The sequence below is a fragment of the Phoca vitulina genome, unplaced genomic scaffold (assembly GCF_004348235.1).
Source record: "Phoca vitulina isolate PV1807 unplaced genomic scaffold, GSC_HSeal_1.0 scaffold31, whole genome shotgun sequence".
Lineage (NCBI taxonomy): Eukaryota > Metazoa > Chordata > Mammalia > Carnivora > Phocidae > Phoca > Phoca vitulina.
In genome coordinates this window covers 11,690,682-11,711,715 of record NW_022589734.1, presented here as the reverse complement: position 1 = coordinate 11,711,715, position 21,034 = coordinate 11,690,682, and the positions used below count along the sequence as shown (strand labels likewise).

At 41.3% G+C, this 21,034-nt stretch overlaps 1 protein-coding gene across 3 annotated transcripts in view; it reads right to left on the bottom strand.

The window, feature by feature from the left end:
• SMIM13 (small integral membrane protein 13) overlaps window positions 1–21,034 on the bottom strand; it is a 209,614-nt gene that overhangs the window by 167,624 nt on the left and 20,956 nt on the right. The window contains exon 2 of one of the 3 annotated variants that reach the window (XM_032424873.1): window positions 17,098–17,800. The exons of the other annotated variants lie outside the window; for them this stretch is intronic. Coding sequence (XP_032280764.1) covers window positions 17,613–17,800 — 188 coding nt within the window. The 3' untranslated portion in view covers window positions 17,098–17,612. Of the gene's footprint in view, window positions 1–17,097; window positions 17,801–21,034 lie in introns of those variants that run through there. 3 annotated transcript variants of the gene reach the window in all.

Genomic DNA, 21,034 nt, shown 5'->3' with positions numbered 1-21,034 from the left:
GATTCCAATGTGCTCATATTACTACTATCATACTACTTTATTATCTCATGCTTGGACTTCTCCATTGATTCCTTTGGTTTTTCCAGATATACAATTATATTACCAACACAGGGTTTGCCTCTTCCTTTCCAATTCTTAGGAGTCTAATTGTTTTTGCCTGTTTAATGGAAGTAACTAATATTCAAATGCAATGTTAAATAATTGTAGAGGTAGTGGGCATCCTTGTCTTCTTCCTGACTTCAGGGAAATGCCTCCCTAAAGTGTTTGACATTTGACAATCATATAGGAAGCTGGTTTTTGGACTGATACACTCACACACACACACATACACAAAATTTTATTAGGCTAAAAAAAGTTTTTCTGTGCTATTTTTTTCATTATATGCTAGACATCTGTATTTGAAAAATTATTTGTAGAAATGAGGCCTAGGATGATATAGCTTGCTCCAGAGAGTTTTTGTTGCTTATGCCATAACTATGGGGGCACTATTAACAATCTAGACTAATCCTATTCTAATTTTAGGTTTTAGAGTTTCTAGGTCTTTCAAATGACTTGAAAAGAGGCTGTGCTCCATATGAGGGCCCATTTAGTTCTAGTCCACCCTTACTTTTAGCGGGCAGCTCTTCATGGTTCTGATCCCAAAGTACAGGGCATGTCCCAGGGCCAAAACCTTGTCAAGCCCTAGACCCAGAGCTCTTTTGATATAGCCTCAAGAAGTTTTTAAAAGTGTAGCTCAATATTTCAGTTCCCCCTTCAAGATCTGCAAATGTTCCCCAGACAAAGGTAGCTCCAATACTACTCACACTCTTGATTTCTGTCTTCTCCCGGATCCTGACCAGTAATTTCTCACTACCTTAATTCTTTGATGATTTTAAAACTGAATTTTTATTTTATCTAGCTTTACTTTAGTGTTATCTTTAGCAAGAGGGTTGGTCTGAATCATTTCATCCTCTGTTACCAAAAGTAGCACTCCTAGTTGATGACAACAAATTAAAAATAAATTTAAATCAATAAAAAGAGAAATGAAAGAAAGCAGACTTTTTGAAAATCACATTTTTCAATGTGTGGAAGATTTCAAGGTGTGTCTGAACAATCATTTATAAACAGATACTTCTCCACAAACAGATAACAGCATGAACTTCTTATGACTAAAAAGTAATAAAACAATACAATTTATCTCCACAATATGCCCCCCCAAAGTAGCATAACTTCGTAGTCATACCTTACATTTTATCCAATTTATATATCATCTAAGCTCTGCTAGGCTTACCTTAAGGCACATGAGATGTTATGAAACATCTTTGCTCAGAAAATGCTGAGCTATTTCTTGATTCTTATCTGTTGCCTAAGCAAATCTTTCCAGGGAAGAATTTCTCCTGACATACATAAGCAAAAAAAATAAGCAAACAAAAAGAAACAACAAAAAAAAAGCATAAGACACTTCCAGCTCCTTGCTCCTTTACTGCTCTGCCAAATACAATGTGATGTGAGATCTCTTGACTTGACCACATACTTCTGTGGGACTCTATCCCCACGTTCCTCAATCTCATTTCTTTCAGTCACTCAGAAGCATAACTCATTGGTTTAACAACAGTACTTAAGAATTTGAACCAAGTACTTTTATAACAGTTTGCAAAGCAACGACACAGGGCAGGTTGGCTAATATATTTGGAACAGGATCTGACATTTAATGAGAATTGGCAATGCTGAAACAAGCACTTGAAGGCAGCCACTGTAGGGAACCTTGGGAGGGATGGAGAATTAGACCCATTTCAGGCAAGGCCTGGAGGTGCTATATATTTGGCTTCCAATGTTCAAAATATATATCCATTATTGGGGATCTCTTCTGGGAACAGAACAAACTAAGGTGATGCAGACAAGCCTTCCTTTCCATTGCAAACACACAGAAGAGTTGGATGTAATAGTAGTTGTTTTAATTGCAGTATTTCATAATTCAGCTACAAAGAAAATATGGGAGATGACCAGTGAGAGGGAGCTGAGGGAGCACAGGGGTATGGAGGCCCACTATAGACAGAGTCCTGACAAAGGCCCTGGGGCCTGGAGTGTGAAGGTCCAACATGGGCAACAGACTTGGCCTCCAAACTGCAGGGGGTGGAGGAACTGGAGCCAAGCTCAGGCATGAATCACTAAGCCTCATTTGTGAAAGGGGAACTGGCAGTTTCTGTGCACTGGCCCAGGAAGGAGACAAGAAATTTGGTCTTTTGTACATCTTGGGTAGGGGAAAAATATTACCCTTGGGGAATCAAAACCTCAGGCATCTGCCATATATGGGTATGAAAGAATATAAACCCATAGCACTATCTTACACCATATAAAAATAATTTCAAAATCAATTAAAGACTTAAACATAAAAATTAAATAAAAATCCTGCAAGAGAATTGAGGCAACTCTGCATTCAGAGTAAGGATAGTAGAGACCTTCTTAACCAGGACTGGAAACCGACAAGTTACTTAAGAAAGATTGGTATATTTGGCTCTGTAGTCTTTTTAAATGCTTTATGGCAAAAGATACGATAAACAAAATTAATAAAAATAGACTCAGAAAAATTTTTGTCACAGATGACAAAAATTCAAATGGCCAACAAACATATGAAAAACTGGGCAAACTTAATAATACTAAAGGAAATGCACATTAAATTTACAGTGAGCTATTTGTTCCATAGCCATCCGACTGGCAAAATTTTTAAATATTCATAATATCTATTTGTTGTTGGGATTCAGGGAAAAGGGTAATTTTAGATATTGGTGAGGGATATGTGAATTATTATAGCTTTTTTGGAAAGTAATCTGGTCATTACTATTACAAATTTTAAAAATATACATTATATCTCACTTCTGATCATCCATCCCTGGGGCCAGCAAACTATGGCTGTGGGCCAAATCTAACCCACTACCGGGTTTTACAAATTCAGTTTTATTAGAACACATCCACTCATTTGTTTACATTTTGTCTATGGCTGCTTTGGGGCAAGGCAGGGGAGGGGTAAGAGAAGACTGCATGACCCACCAAGCCTAAAATATTTACTATCTGGCCTTTTTCAGGGAAACTTTGCTGACCCTTGATCCATCCCATGGAAATAAAAGCACAGGTCTACAGCACTATTTGTACAACAATGCATATTGGAACACTGCTTATAAGAACAAGCAAAATGAAAGTCCATTGTTGGAAAGTGTTTCAATAAATTATAGTATGTCCACACCATGGAACAGTAAGCAAGTCTTAAAACCAATGAATGAACATTCTACCAGTAGATTTGGAAGGATTTCCATGGGGTATCTTTGAGTAATATATCAAGAAGCAAGTGTACAATTCTATTTTTTTAAATAAACAATAAAGTGTACAATTCTATTTTTTTAAATTGGCACATAACTATGTGCCAATATATTTGTATATAAAGGCTTAGTTTAAGATGATATGACCAAGGCAAATACACAGGAGAATATACACTGCATTACTCACAGGAGTTACATAGAATAGGGAGAAGATGAAGAAAGTGGAGGGCTGAAGGAAAGAACCACATATAAGAGAGAGAAAAAGAAGATTACACACACATACACACACACACACACACGTATGTCTGACAAGGTCACATTGATGTATTTATATAACATATAATTTTGTGTATGCATATAAGCAGACAATGAAATGAAGATTTAAATGGAACTCAATTGAAAGGTTATACCAATTAGACATGGGTGAAGAGAGAATTAACAAACTGAAAGGGAACTATGAGGAAATCCAATAAAATGGAGCACACAGATAGCGTTGAAAAATACAAAGGATCCAGCATTAGTCTACTCAGAAGCCCAGGAGAGAAGAGAGAGGATAGGGTAGAAATGATTTCAAGGCAATGAATGAGAATTTTCCAGAAATAGGGAGGCCCTAAGAAGCACCACAACTCCAAGCAACATGAATCAAACACATCTACCCCTAGCAACTTGGTGGTAAAACTGTAAGACAGCAAAGTAACTGGTGTGTGTTGGGGGAAGGGGGCCGATAGCTTACAAAGGGATGATCATTTATAGCTTTCCTAATTGTGCAACAATACAGCCCAGAAGAAAATGGAATCATAACTTCAAAATGCCAAGGAAAAATACTTCCAATCTAAAATTCTAGACGCAGCTCATGTCATGAGGGAAGGCAAGATAAAGATATGTCCAGAGCAAGACAGAGTGTGTACCACATGAAGACCTTCGCCGAGGGAATTTCTTTTCTTTTTTTTTTTTTTTAAGATTTTATTTATTTATTTGAGAGAGAGAAAGCATGTGAGAGCATGCGTTTGGGGGATGGTGCAGAGGGAGAGAGAGAGAATCCCAAGCAGACTCCCCACTGAGCGTGGAGCCCAACGCAGGACTTGATCTCACGACCCTGAAATCATGATCTGAGCTGAAACCAATAGTCAGCTGCTTAACCAACTAAGCCACCCAGGAACCTGCCAAGGGAACTTCTGAAGGAGGTAAAGTCTTGGGTGAAAATAAACTGAAGCCAGAAAGAAGAATGGATTGCAAGACACAACGAAGAGTAAAGAAATTGGTAAATATGTTGGCATAAGGAAAGAAGCATAAACTCTTAAAAAGCTATAATAATAACGATGACTAATGAGTGACTAATAATAATTTCTTAGTTAAAACTAGGGCAGAACAAATACACTCAACCACAATGGCATGAAAGATGGGGAGGACGGAACACTTACCTACTCCCAAGGTCCTGCCACTGAAGAGGGAACATTACTGTCTAGCTTTAGATTTTGTTGAACACACATCCTTGTTTTTTTCAAAAAAAAATTAAAGGACAAAGACTACAAATGCCCACCCACGGACAATCAGGCCTTTAAGCTGCTGGCAATGTAAAACACCTGGGGCTGAGTGAAGCAGGAAAGAGATGGATTCAAAGAACGTCAGACCCAGAGTGAGGGCTCCCTGGGGTGGGGGGCAGGGGGGAAGGCGGGGGAGGGGGGCACCCACCGTGGGGCCCCGAGCTCCCACCCAGGTGACAATGCTAGCACAGCAAAGCTGCCCAGGGGGCAGAAGGTTCTTTCACTTTTATAGAGTGGCCTCAGCCTCCCAAAGACACAGGAGGAAAGGGACGTGCCCCAGGAGATCATCCACGAGTCCACTGAACAACTTCACACAGACGCACTCTAACACTAAAACAATCTGAATAGGAAGTATAACTTCCTGTAGCCGGAAAGGGGAAAGGAAGACAGTTTAATCAAGACAATGGAAGGTAGGAAAGGGGAGGGTGTTATCCATTTCCTAGGGTTGCAGTCACAAAGTACCACACGCTTGAAGGGCTTCAAACCAACAGGAATGCATTCTCTCAGGGTTCTGGGGGCTGGAAGTCCTGAAAGCAAGATTTCGGCAGGCCTGATTCTTTTTTTGGAGGCTTTGAGGGACATGCCGTTCCGTGCCTCTGTCCTAGCTTCTGGAAGTTGCTGGCAATCCCTGGTGTTCCATGGCTTGTAGATGCATCACTCCAGTCTCCGCCTCCACCTTCCTTCCCGTGGGGCTGCCTCCGTGTGTGTGCCTTTGTGTGTGTGCATTTCCCCCTTCTTACAAGGACACCAGTCCTTGAACTAGGGCCCAACCTAATCTCGTATGACCTCATCTTGGCACGATTACATCTGCAAAGATCCCACTTCCAAAAAAGGTCTCATGTGCAGGCCCCAGGTGAACATGAGTTTTGGAGGGACGCTATTTGACCCAGTACAGGGTGGGGGGGCAGGAGGTCGGAGGGGTCAAAAAAAAAAAAAAGATAGTAATCACCTGGGGGAAAACCTGTTAAAAATGCAGATCCTTAGTGCCAACCTCCTCGAGACTCTGATTCAGTGGACCAAATGAGGAAGGGCCAAGAATCTGCATTTAGCTAGCATCCCCGTGATTCTTGCTAAAAACACTGGTTGGGCAGGACACACAGAGGGGAAGGGCTCTACTAGAGGAACCCACACCAGGCCCCAGGAGCATGGGATCCAGGGAAGGCTGCATGGGACAGGTGGTTTTGAGGGGGGAATTAAAGGACAGAGAAGGTCTCCGGGCCGGTGATAGGCTTTTGCAGTAGCACAGAGCATAGTGCTAAGAACCGATGGTTTGGGGTAGCGAGGAAGGTGAGAACCGCCAGCGCCTTGGGTTTCTTTCCGTGTTTCTTTTTTGGGTCTGAGGAGGAGCGCAAAGAGCCTGTTGTTACATGTCATCATTAATGAGGATGAATTAACGTGACAACACTCAGGGCAAGACCTGTTATGTATTTTGTTTTGAACTGTTTTGTGTCTAAATCAAATGTCTGAGTCTCTTGGCCAGGGCTGGTGAGGCATTCGGTATTACTCATGATTGGCAAACACATCTCCCTCCCTAAGAGCCCAAAGGGTCCTTCACAATCCAGAAAAGTTAGCAAAAGCCTTTATCCTTCAGTGCAACAGGGCTGCCTTCAAGAATGCTCATCATGTGGCACCCGTGAGAGCCACACACAGCATCACGATCTGGGCCACGGAAAACCTGGTTGCAGTTTTCAAAGCTGGAACTTAGAGCTCAGATCCCCAGGACCAGCAAGACACCCCCCATCAGACACCTGCCACCTTCCAGGGATCTGTGAGAATGGGGTGCAAGTTCCTGCTTCCAATCCTTGGGAATCCAGCTGCATTCCCCACAGGCCCCTGGGTCACTTTCCCTGAATGTCTCTTCCCTACCAACCCTTTGCAAGGCCTGCTCCCTGGTGGACAAGCCAGATTTAGAGCCCTCACAAGCCCACACCTGCGGTGAGGGAAAGCCAGCACTAGAGGACACAAAGACCCATTGTCCCACTGGAGGAGTGGGGAGGAAACGGAAGAAAAGAGACACCAGGACTTTCTCAATCTATCCCGCCATCTCTGCTCCCATAAATTAGGGCTTCACCTTGTGTTTGCAATCAAACACGTATTCATTTCCCTTTGTGCTAAATGACCTCAGGTGATTTGTTTTTGCCTGTTCGGTTTTTGTATTATGTGGATGCTTTATGTGAAAAAGCAACTGCGCTTCCTTTCTCTAAGCAACAAGGCAGAAGCCGGGGTTGGCATTCACCACGTCCATGGCCAAGCTATCTTACCTCTCTGAACCTCAATTTCTTTACCTGTGAGGTACCGCTAATATTTTCCCTGACTTCCTCGCAACTCACAAAGCTGTGGGGTTCGAGGAAGGCAATATATTAAAAAAGGATGGTGCACGTCGAAGGCGCCACCAACACAGAGCCTTACTATTTCCAATAACATCTCACCCATCCATCACTCATTTTCTGAAACTGTCTAATTTCTGGGCCCAAACAATGGGAAGTGAAGTTCAAATGCGATGCGTGAGCGCTCCTTTCTCTCTGACTTCCAGCCCTCATCAGTAGGAATCAGCGGGCCTAGAAATATTGTCTCCTCAGCTTTAGATGGAGAGAAAAGATGTCCCTGTGTGGCCAGAACGGCCCTGGTTTGCATCTGTTGTCCTGGCCCCATGATGAATAACCTGCCCCCCTCCCCTTCGCTCTCAAAAGTGTTCCAGTTTGATCAATTTATGTGCTCACCCTAGCTGCTTTAAGTAAAGAGGATTAAGTAAAATACCTGTGATGCAAAGCAGGATGCCTTGTAATTACCAGACCCATCAACGCCTGCCCGTCTAAACACACGCCCCTGACAGGAATAGAAAAGAACACTCCCCTAATGCTTGAAATCTGTCGCCATCTTGTGGCCAAAAGCTGCTCTTCCGACAGGATCTTTTGACCTTTTCAGAAGGGAGGGAGGAGTAACCCACCCACCCAGCATACACAGAATTAGGGGCTTACAAAATAAGTATCTCATGAACATACATTTTTTGCTTGCTGATTAAAGATACCAGTAACTGTTTTCAGGAGAATGTGGACAAGGCAGGAATTAGGCCTCTGATTTTACACTAAGGTTCCAACTAAAAGATTGAATATATATGCAGCCTGCCGGTTAGAATGTAATTTCGATAGAGGTTCTGCCTTATATTGAAATACTGACAAATTCAACACAGTGGGGATGATGGTGCTTAATCAAGTAAATCCACCAGCGAATGTTTCCTTCTTGGTGGGGCCACTGAAGGAGAGGAAGACGTCCATGTAACGAATGAACCGCCTGGAAAGGGGTCCTACTTCCCTGAGATTCCCTGATGCTTCCCTGAGAAAGTGACCTGTGAGGAGAAATCTGGTGAAGGACCAGGGGACAAGGGGAGGTGAGGCAAGTAGTCAAGTCAGGGCAAAGAGCCAGAGGAAGGGTCCAGGGGCAGCCCACAATGCTGTCATGGTAGAGAGGGAGGGGCCGTGGTGTGAGATGAGGCTGGTCAGTGAGGTCTTGTAGCAGGTCACCGGGCATGTGAAGGACTTTTCACCCCTTTTCTAGGAGCACTGGGAAACCATTCACATGTTATAAGCAAGGAGACTACAGGGTCACGTTTGAGTTTCAAAAAGATCATTCTGGTGAGGATGAGGAGCAAAGACTTGAGAGGGGCTCTCATGGATTTAAGACAACCACTACTGCAGTGATCCATGTGAGTATTACAACCGTAGAGAATACTCAAAATACACTGGGCACTGTTTCTTTTTCTTTTTTTTTTTTTTTAAGTAGGCTCCACGCCCCAGCATGGAGTGTGACATGGGGCTTGAACTCACAACTGAGAAATCAAGACCCAAGCCAAGATCAAGAGTAGGATACTTAATCGCACCATCCAGGAGCCCCCACTGGGTACTGTTCCTAAAGGCTTTGTGTGTGTATTCACTCATTTAATCCTTACAAAAACCCTATGAGATTGGTACCATTACTACACCCATTTTATAGATGCAAAATGAGGCACAGAGAAGTCTAATTCCAGAAGCCCCTCCCCCTTGTGACCAATACACCCCAATGCCTACTGATGGTAATAAGAAAATGAGAAAAACAGGTGGTTTCAGGACTATTTCAGAAGTAAAACCAACAAGATACGAAGTGCTAACTATGGGGACTGAAAGAGGGGTCAAGGATACCTAGGCTGTGGACTTAGCAACTGTGCAGGGACACTGGAAGAACCACAGGCTACGGACTTGACTTTGCAGGTGTTGAGTTGGACCGGTGTTTAAGACAAGCAGAGGAGATACTGAGAAGGCAGGTGGCTCAAGAGATAGGAATGTGGTCCCACTGCTGGAAGAGATGGTAACTGAAGTCACAAGCAGGATTGCCTGAGGGGACAGCACAGGGTAAGGAAAAGGGGACTACAACGTAGCCCGGGGGAACTCGGACATTTACCTGCAGGATAAGCCTGCAAATGAGATGAAGGGGGCAGGGCCAGACAGGGCAGTACTGAAACCTGTAAAGCCAGGAGAATTCAGTATCCTGAAAGCCAAAACAACGCTTCAAGGAAGGGATGAGCAACCACAGCAGATGCGGTCAGGAGGTGAGGCCAAGTTGAGGGCTGGAAAATGCCCTTCGGATCTTGTGTGCTGGGCATCCCAGAGGTAACTACTCAGAGAAGACTGCCGCCCAGACAGAAGAGTGGCTGGCCACCCAGGGGAGAGAGAACAGGCCTTTCCTTCTTCCAACATAGAATGTGCTTAATGCCCATTTAAATGTGGACGAGAATGATCCAGTTGACAAAGAGCCTGGATATGGAGAAGAAATACGGTTTGCCCTTTGTACAACTCGGGTTTGAACTACGTGGGCTGTCCACGTCCACAAGGATTTTTGTCAGTACAAACAGCACCGTACTGTAAATGTATTTTCTCTTCCTGATGGTTTTCTTACTGGCTCTTCTTTTCTCTGCTTACTTTCTTATAAGAATACAGTATATAACATAAAACATATTAACAAAGTATGTTAATCGACTGTTTATGCTATTGATAAGGCTTCTTGTCAACAGTAGGCTATTAAGTGTTGGGGGAGTCAAAAGTTATAAGCAGATTTTTGACTGACTGACACATTGTTCAAAGGCCAACTGTAACTTACAGTGTCAATTTGCTGAGAAGGTAGGAGAACAGGATCCAAAGCACAGGAGGGATTATTTCAGATAGGCAGAGGGGTCTGTCCTCTAATGGACCAGGCGGGAAGGAGAGGGTGGGAATAGATACACAGTTATGAAAACTCTGTAGAAGGGTGCCAGGCTCATAACCTCTGTTCTCTGTTTAATCAAAATCGTTCCCAAACCAGCTTATTTCCGTTATCTCCGATATTATAATTCTATAATTAAATACTACAATGAAATATGAGTGTAAAAAAGGTTGCTATTTCTATGTAAACTTAGTTGAATGTTTTGTGAAAAGCTGATAAAGGCAAGATACTGAAAATCCTATCCATCTAGGGACAAGTGAGGCAACTGTAAAAAATGGGAAAATATAGTGAAAAATCTTTGCTCTGCAAGGTTCTGGTCTTGTTCCAATTTTAAGAGAACAAAACCAGAAATCGCAGGATTATAAGTCTAAACATTTACAAAGAAAACAAGATTGAAACTCTAATGGATCTCTATTCAGTGAGAAAACAGCCTTGGCGTTACCTCAAATAGCGTAGGATGAATGTGTTTTCTTGATTCCCCATTTCAACTGACTTTTTCAATGGACTGACCAACTCCTAGAGCAAGCTGGCATTAAGAAGCCTTCTATGGTTACAAATGTGAATAAGAAGGAAGAAAAGAAGAGAGGGAGGGTAAGTAATGGGTTGCCTACTCTAAGGAATATGCTTAACTAGGTTTTTTTTTTCTTTTTTTAATGTACTCCTTACAATAATCCTAGATGTTATCATTCCCATTTAGTAGTTCGGGAAACAGGTTAAGTAACTACCAGCTATGAAGATAAAGCATGTGGATAGGAATTCAGTTCTCCTGACTTCATCCTACGTTTCAGATGGGCCATTTCCACTGGTCTTACCCGTACCTGGACTTTTCCCCAAACTATGCTCCACCCGCATCCTCCATCAGCCACCCATCATGCGTTCATCCTTATCCTTGACCTCCCATTGTCTATTCACCCACCAAACCCTGTCACATCAGTTCCCGTGGATATTTCTTCCACGTGTCCACTACTACCAGCCCTGGACAGACTCACATCGTCTTCTGCCTGGACTACTGCAAGAGTCTCCTGTTGCTGGCCAGATGTGAGCAATATCATTCTACATCTATATAGCAGTGGAACACTTGCTCTTCTTTCGAATTCTTTTTTCAGTTTGCTTCTAGCACATTACTTTCCTTCAGGTAGGTTCCTGGTTTTCTCCCCAGTCCTTCTCAATGTCCTAATGGTCTCTTTTTCTTTCACCTGCCTGTTCAATATTAGTGCTCTTTAGGGGCCACTCCTTGGGTCTCTTCTCATTCTATCCTCCTCCCCCGGTAGATCCTATTTTTGTCTTCAGCTTCAACTGCATTCACATACGGATGATCACAGTCCGTATTTTCAACCCTGCCCCTCAGACCGTTTTTACAACTGGTATTTCTGTCCACCTAATGCCCCATAAGCACATCCAACTCAAATATGTATACCCATAACTGGACTCTCATCCCCCAACTCCCTGTGGCTGACCACAGACCTACTTCTTCCATATGCATCCCTCAGTGTGACCAATTTCAAACTAAACTCAAAGGTTAAAATCCTTTACTTATCCTTGTCCTTCACTTGTCTTCACAATCCAATCTCAGGTCCTGCTGATTCTTCATATTTTCACATTTCCCATGGTTGTCACTCTTTCCCACTTTCTATTTTCTTTAACTTAGACTACAGTAAGATACATCCTGTTTCCACTGTGCCTCCAAAGCAATCCTCCTTGATCCAGTGAGCATGAGCTTTCGGGGTCACGTGTACTTAGTCCAGGTGCCTGCGAGAGTAGTCACTCAATATATGTTAAACAAGTGAATCCATGCTCTCGCTCAACTCAAAGTATTTCAGTGTTTTCCAACACAATGCATGCACTTCAAAGCCCCTGCCATCACATACAAGGTCTCTTGTGACTTAGATCTTTCCTACTTCCCCAGTTACAAACCACTATGCCCTAGAACTACTCTCTATTCCAGGAATAACCAACCATCTACCATTCTCCAAACAAAGCATCTTCCCGTAACTCTGACTTCGCACATGTTTTTCTTCTGTCTGGAATCCTCTTCTCATCTTCTACCTGGAAAACTCCAACTCCTCCAAGATTTTTAGAGCTTTTGCTTTCTTTCCGTCCATTCTCCTCCCCGTTCCCCCAACATTCTCCATAAACAGCATCATTTTTATAACTGAAGTACTCACTTGCACGTAACACACGTAACAATCTCATACTGGCCTGTAGACTGTAGAGCTGCCGGGGGGACCAGAATGAAGAGAAAGCTTTCTCACAGCTCTCCAAAATCATTCCTCTTTCATTTTCAGGAAACCCCTTCCTCCTTTTAAGGGCCATCTAACATCCCAGACCTCAAGATCAGTCTTCCAAGTCTCTGAACTAATCCCCAGTACATGGTCCTCTTCTCCATCCCAACTCCAACCATCATGCATTAGTGATCATATCGATAGTCCACATATACCCTAGAATGAGTCCCCAGTTCTGATTCCTTTTCTATGGCTGTATTTAGTGACACCGCTCAGAACTGCTTCACCTCTAAAATTCTAATCTCCACCCCAAACTTCCTTCTATCCATTACACACAATGTCACCTCATTTTATCTTCAATCTCTACCCCTTCCTATTCACCCAATTTATCAGTGTCTTACTGATTAGACTTCTCTTACAGCCCAGCCCAAATCCCACAGCCAATCTCCAGCAGTCTCTAACGGCCTTGCCCTTTAGCCTTTAGACACTCCTACCATCCGAAGCCTGACCCTGGCACGATCCACTTTTCCCCACTCTACATTCTTGGCAGCTGAGCACTGCCGGAGAAAAATGAAAAACTTGGCTCCTAGCCACTGCAATTAATGATTTCCCATCTCAAACTGGTTTTCAAAGGCACTCCTCAATCTTTTCACTTGGCTTTGGTCACTTAGTCTTCCGGATGGTTACTACTAACAAAAACGTGAGACATGACTATGGTAAACAGAGTATCAGAACAACCTCGAGGGTGTTGGATAAAGTATGAGAAGAAAACCAAAGGCCACACATGGTCAAAGCAATTTAGCTCCAATGCTGTATGTCCTTTGGGTTCTAAGTCAATTATTTTCATGGCACTAGGAATACTACTGCTGTCTTCTTACAGATCCTTAGAGTTTGAAAAGTGTGGTGAAGGGTGGACCACTGGTAAAAATGACTGCTTTCAACTCCCCTCATGCCCCAGGTACCTTTCATACTTACTAAACGTCATCAATGACACATACCAAACTTTTGTTTTCATTTTAATTTATTCTTTGCAGTTTAAAGTGAAAGTTAAAACATCAAACAAACCACAGAAGCTTTAGGTATAGTATTGACCGGTTTTAAAACAAAACAGTGAATGATCATTTACACACATTCCTTAAGTCTAAATTTACATTTTGTTATATAAAGGTACTATTACCGCACACAAGTCTAATTCCATATAAACCTATTTGTCAAGCAGCAGGATGACAATGCATCATAGCACAGCACAGATGTTTCCATTAAGAAACCACAGCAGCAGTATTTGGTGAATGGTTATGCAAAGAACTACCTGGAGGGAAATGTTAAACGCGGGTCATAAGACAGTCAGCACACATTAACAAATGGAAAATGTAACTTTTATTAATTTAAGATAAATGTTATTCTTTGCTTTAAAAGCTATAGGATACTTTAAAAGCAGACCATACAAGTTGCTTTAATTCTAGACTCAGTAACAAAATACTATTCCATTAGTTGCTTGGAAGTCTATAACCTTTGAGTACTGCTCATTGGCTTTTTAAAGTCAACTTCAAATATAAAAGCACTTGAAGTTTACCAGTCAAAAATCTAAAGTTACACTGGCTACATGTTACATTAAAACATACCTTGTAAGAAAGACAGACTTTAAAAAATACTGCATTGTTGACTTAAAATAATTCCGAAATAGGTTGCTCCTAAAAATAAAAATGCACCACTTTCAAATCTTTCAACACATTTTGGTTTAAAATAACATTTTGTGAAATCATTAACATGGTTCACCCACCTCTCGGCAAATATATTCCCACCTTTCAGCAAAGCAACAACTGGAAGTGGTTTTTAAACCTAGTATCATCTAAAGAAATGGGTCAGCACATATGTGAATTAGCTATTCACCAAAAACAACGTATTTAATGTTTCCACCATGAAAACAACACTACAAAATCCATTGGATGAATTCTATTTTTAGCTTAATGAATATATTAAACACCTCACTTAACAGTGCCACACTAATATTTAGCGGGGTTTTTTGGCGTTTACATCAGAGCAACGCAAACCAGTATGTTTGATACGAGCAATTTGCACAAAAGTTTCAGAGGCAAAGAGATGCGGGAATGGTAAATTGGTAAGGAAATGAAACAACCCTGCTAGAGTCCTCGATTTTAGAATTTATCCTCAAAAGATGGCATAGTTAATCGCCATCGCTGTTTGTGAGCATTCAGACAAGACGGATACTTGTGTGTGCTCTTAATGCTCAGCACCTTCTAAACTTCAAAATTAACCACAGGCAAGTCAGTCTTTCACTGAGAAACTGAAAAGGTACTTGGGAAATTCTGGCTGAGTGCAGCTACAAAAGCACCAAAATAGGCAAAGGAACAAAAACATATACCACACAAATAATTCTGTGTTAATATTCTTCTTGCCTTTCTTAGTGGCCTTAGAAATATGTACTATGTTGAGTGTTAACCGGGGGGGGGGGGGGGGGCAAGAGAAAAAAACAAGTTTTAAAAAAAGGAATTAGCTTGTAGAATTTTCATATTGGCACCAGTGATTTCTTTTTACTCTCCGAGGAGTTAAAACATGGTAGGGTGTGAGCGATTAACATGCTTTTGGATATATTTCCCAATAAACAGAACATTTCCTTAAATTCTACTAAAAAAGACATCCTTGAAGCATAAATGTTAATAAATAATACCAACAAATACACCTTTCCATGGATTCTTTGTAGTATTGTAGATGACCCCTGCAGGTTGTGTGGGGTCATATGAGCCATCATTCCTTAATACTGAAACAGTATAGAAGCTCACTGGTTATTTAAGGTTTTTCGACAACTATTATTACCTAAACCTAAGGTATTCCCTATAAAGCAGAATCCACAGCTCAAAGTTTTAGACTATGAAAGATCTAATTAAATATCCTCCCAGTACCAAGAAGCTTTTAGGCATTAATTTTTCTAACTGACGACAGTTTTAATTTGATATCCAGCTAGTATGAAGCACTAAAATGAATGCTTGAAACTTAAGTCACTGTTCTGTTAATCCCTATAGGCATAGAATCATAGAAAAATGCATCCAGTATGGAAATGAAAGATTATGCCCCACTCTCAGCTGCTGGTTAAAACTAAGTACATGCTCTATAAATTCCCTTTTGGTATATCCAAAGGACTAGGCATACCTCAGGAATGCAAGTGGACTGCTGACAAAACCATCAGCACGGAGTATGAGGTATCATAATTACACACCGTCATAACATAGAGGTGATATCCTGGGATGACTAGTTTTTGAGAAAAAAGGGTAAACACAAAAAAAAGGAACTTGGAATTCATAAAAGAAATTGGCTTTGCAATTCAGTCTTGTACAGAGTGGATAACACCAAACAGGAAGGGTCTCTGAATCCGTATCTCTTCCCTGGTGAACACTCGGTCCAAAGTTCACTGAAGACAAACATGGGTAGCCGGCAAGTTATTTTCCAGTGAAGCGGGCATTTTCACCCACTCTGTTTTATCCTCGGTACCTAGGACCTCTGAGGTCTTGTCACTAATTGTCTGGGAAGAAGTACCTTCTCCACAGCACATGCCTTGAGCGTGAAGCCCTCCCATACAAAGGGAGAGACTAATCCTGCTCTTCTGAAGTAGAACTTCTAAGGCTAAGTCACTACTCTAAAATCTTGAATATGTTGCAAAAAAAAAAAATGTATCTCATAGAGGATAACTATTTTTTTTTTTTAAAGATTTTATTTATTTATTTGTCAGAGAGAGAGACAGAGTACAAGCAGGGAGAACGGCAGGGGGAGAAGCAGGCTCCCCGCTGAGCAGGGAGCCCAATGTGGGACTTGATCCCAGGACCCTGGGATCATGACCTGAGCCGAAGGCAGCCGCTTAACCGACTGAGCCACCCAGGCATCCCGAGGATAACTATTTTAACAGCACTATAAGAGACAGGATTAAGTACCCCAATAAATAATTTCTAGCTTACAAGGGAAAATAAATTTACAAACTATTTTTTATCTAAGATACCATCAATTGTAAGATGCACCATATATATAACTAAGAAAAAACACGGGCATTAAACTGACACAATGCTTTCATACCGCGTAGGATGTTTATATTTATTGAAACGGTTTTTTAGAGTGAAGCAGATGTTTAACACATCAATCTTGTGCATACCCGAAAGAAAGTATATGAAGTTAACTGGTTAGGTTATAACTATCACCTCATATTCTGAGTCCAGCTCTTCTGAATCACTTCTCAAATCACAGCCATGGATGTCTGCTTTCGTCCACGTAAGAGCACCCGTGGGGTGATCAAACGCACTGGGGATATGGTGTTTCTTGAAAGAGTGCTCCACCACCATCTTCTGCTTAATGTCAGCTGAAAGTTCTGAGCAAAACAAGGTCTGCCGCCTTAGAGATAACCCTGCTCGGCGCATGAACCGGTCACACCAGCCTCTGGTTGCTTTGAATTTTGTTTCGTCTATCCCCAGGGTTTTGGCGATTTCTCCTGCCTTCGATCGCATTGCTTGGCGCGTGATGGGCAATGCTTTCGCACGCATCTCGCTAACAAAACGTAGTACAGCTTCATCCACCTCTGGGTATCTTCCTTTCTTAGGCCCTGTAAAGCACTTTGTTGTTGCTTTGCAAGAAAATATGGAATGGCGGTCACTCCTCCAGCGCCGGATATTTGCTTCACTAATCCCGAACGTTCGCCCCGCTGCCCTATTTCCATGCTTTTCTGCGTACACAATCACTTTTCGTTTCAATGCTGAATCATAGTGCAATCTTTTTGAAGACATCTTTAAATGCCAATTACACCTGACACATTTGGTACCAACAATACAGTGACGACGCTGTGACAAGCCGTTAATAAGTTCCCACCCGCGCAGGCTGCGATAATTACGTCACGACCCTCTCCTGGGGTTCACAGTAATCATGAGACACATCCCAATTTTGGACAAGGTAAAATGTGAAAACAAAAACAAAAATACAATATACATTACAGAATTAATAAAATATGGTTTTCTCAAGCCTGTCATGATTACCAGATTCACACAAGTGCAAGAAAATAAGCCCGGGAGCCAGAGAGTTAAGTATGTAAGTAGAAAGCTAGTGAAGCAAAAGATTATCTTTAAGATGAAATCTGCAATGGTCTGATTTGGTTTTAATTCCCTTTATTTTCATATGGCTTACATATAAATCTTTTTCTTTTAATTGGACTTAACATCCAAGTAAAAATGTTCTTAGATCTTTTACCAAACTGCAAAGCCAGGTCATTAAAGACAGAGGCTCCCCACTGCCTTTCGTCATTCACTAGTATGGGACTGGGGCTAGGGTCAGTGGCCTTCATCAGCGGGTGCCCTCCTTTGCCGAGCAGATCTGATCCTGTATGAAGATGATGAAGTGTCTTCTTCGGTCTCAGAGCCTGACGGCTCATGATCTCCCTCCTGAGATCCTGTGTCTCCCACCAGTTCCCGCAGAAACTTGAATTTCGATAAAAAAAGGTGCCATACAAAATACCAACCTAAAAAGGGAGAAACATGAGGAAAAACTATTACACACAGTATTATCAATGGAGGACACGCTAGTTAATTGTGCATGTGTCGGGGGTATATTACAAAGCAGTATGTATAGTATGTGATTACAAATATATATTTATATAACAAACACTTATTAATCATTTACTATGGACAGGCACAAGAATAAACTCTGACATTATACAAGGAAGGCAGTAAGTTTCTGCCTTCATGGAATTTAGAATCCAAGCGTGGTCTATCTACATTAAAATTATGATGACATTATGATATCTAAGTCAAAGTGTTTATTATATTAAAATCAAATTTCTGAGAGCACTTCACTAGGGAAAAAAGAAGATACTTTGCATGTCCTTGGGACAGTCATGTCTCAATGCTAATACTTACTAAGAGCAAGTCTGCTCTGATTGCAATGTGAAACCATTAAATGGCAGGGGTCAACTGCACTTCACTGAGAACTTCTGTCAGAGTGAAGCTATTCATAGTTTCTAGAAATAATACATTTTTAAAGAAAATTAATACATTTTCTTTAATTACATGATGAAAGAACAAAGCCAGACCACTACTATCTGAAGTTCAAGATTTTTAAAAATATGGTATATTTTCATGTCAAAGTCATTAAAAAGTCTGAACTCTCCTTAAGAATAAAAATTACTAACCATGTTTTGTTTTTGCAAGGAGTTTGAAGTTCACTACATTTTAGACGCCTATGAATAAGGATCAATAAAATGAGTACACAGGATAAAACCTCTGAACCCATGACTAGTTGCTCTGAAATGTTAAGCGCATTTTAAAACAAACAAAAGTAACCACTGTAACAAAGTTTTCCAGGCTAGTGTGCTTTACTGATGCCTTCTGCTCTAAACTCTCTAGTTTAGTAGAAAAGCAATGGACCATAGCATGTTCTGATGAGTAGCAGTTTATGAAGACAAAATCCAAGCAGCTTTTCTACCCCAGCACTACACCCAATCAACATGAATGACCACTTAAGGAAGTTTCTAATTCTACTTGTTTCTTTCTTGCAGTCTCTGAAGCAAAAAAACAAAAGAAAAAAGATCAACATAAGCTCCTTGGTATTAAAAGACTAACTTCAGGGGTTTAACCCTATTTCTCAAGGGTTTGCTTTCCCTGAAGTTTGAGCGCTGAATGCTAACTGAACCAAGCCACAAATGTACTTCGGTCAACCAAAAGTGTGAGTAATGCACTTAACTTCATAAAATAGTATTTTCATAATATTCCAAATTAGCACGCTCCCGTCTTCACCCACAATTCTCTGTAAAAGTGGGCACACCAAATTAGCAGAAAGAACTCTGGAGGAGTCAGGAGCCCCAGTTCTGAGAGAAGAGTCAGAAGCTACTGTGGGAACTAAATGAGAAGGGCTCTACAGGGCCGGGAAACCATCAACATGATCAAAGCCCAGAACACTTGCATCAAACCCAAAAGAAACCCCATATCCATCAGCGGTTACTCCCCATTTCCTCCGCCCCCACCCCTGGCAACCAGTAATCAACCTTTCTGTCTCTACGGATTTGTCCATTCTGAGCATTTCATATCAATGGAATCACAATATGTAGTCTTGGGTCTGGCTTCTTCCACTGACCTATACTTTCAAGGTTCATCATCCATGTTGTTACAGGTATCACTTCATTCCCTTTTTATCACAGAATAATATTCCATTGCACGAATACATCACATCTGGTTTAACCATTCAACAATGAATGGCCATTCGGGTAGCTTCTACTTTGGGGTTGGTATAAAACAGTTTCTGCTTTTTGGCTGCAGTGACCATTTGTGTACAAGTTTTTGTAGAGACCTATTTTCATTTCTCTTGGGTATATATCTAGGAGTAAACTGCTGGATGAGGGGGTAACTTTATGCTTAACCATTTGTGAAACTGCTAAACGGTTTTCCAAAGCAGCTGCGCCACTTCACATCCCCACATTTGGAGCTGCATGAGGCTCCCAATTCTCTACATCCTCACCAAGACTTTTCATTGTCCACCTTTCCCATGACAGTCCACCTTTCCCATGACAGTCATCCTAGTGGGTGTAGCACTGTGGCTTTTATTTGCATTTCCCTCGTGACTAAAGATGTTGAGCATCTTTTCACATGTTTATTGGCCACTTATATATCTTCTTTGGAGAAATACCTATTCCATTCCTTTGCCCATTTTTTAAATCACATTGTCTTTTTAATGAGTTGTAAGAGTTCTTTATATATTCTTGATACTAGACCTTTATTAGATATATGATTTCCAAATATTTCCTTCCACTCTGGGTTGTTTTTTCACTGTCTGATAATGTTATTTGAAGTACAAATGTTTTTAATTATGATGAAGCCTAATTTATCATTTTTTTTCTGTAATGAAATCTAACTTACCGATTTTTTCTTTGGTTGCTTGTACTTTGGGTGTCATATCATATCTAGGGAACCACTGAATAACCCAAGGTCATGAAGATTTACACCTATGTATTCCTCTAAGGGTTTTAGTTGTAGCTCTTACATTTAGGTCTGATCTATTTTAGTTAATTTGGTATGAGAGAGAGATTCAAATTCATTCTGCATGTGGATATCAAGTTGTTCTAAAACCATTTGTTGAAAAGGCTTCTCTTTTCCCCATTAAATTGTCTTGACACCTTTGTCAAAAATCAAATGACCTGGGCGCCTGGGTGGCTCAGTCAGTTAAGCATCTGCCTTTGCTCAGGTCATGATCCTGAAGTCCCAGGATCAAGTCCCACATCCGTCTCCCTGCTCAGTGGGGAGTCTGCTTCTCCCTTTGCCCTTCACCCTGCTCATGCTCTCTCTCGCTTGCTTGCTCTCTCTTTAAACCTTTAAAAATCTTTAAGAAAAATAAAAATAAAAACAAACACAGTTTAAAAAAATAATAAACGCACCATAAATTGATCTATACTATCTCTATGCCAGTACACACCATTTTGATTACAGCAGCTTTGTGTTTAAGTTTTGAAATTGAGGGGCGCCTGAGTGGTCATGATCTCAGGGTCCTGGGATGGATTCCCGAGTCAGGATCCCTGCTCAGCGGGGAGTCTGCTTCTCCTTCTCCCTCTGCCCACCCCCCACTCCTGTTCTCTCCTGCGCTCTCTCTCAAATAAATAAAATCTTTTAAAAAAGTTTTAAAACTGAGAGTTAAAGTCTACTATCTTTGTTCTTTTCAAGATCATTTTGACTGTTCTGAGTCCCTTGCATTTCCATGTAAATTTTAT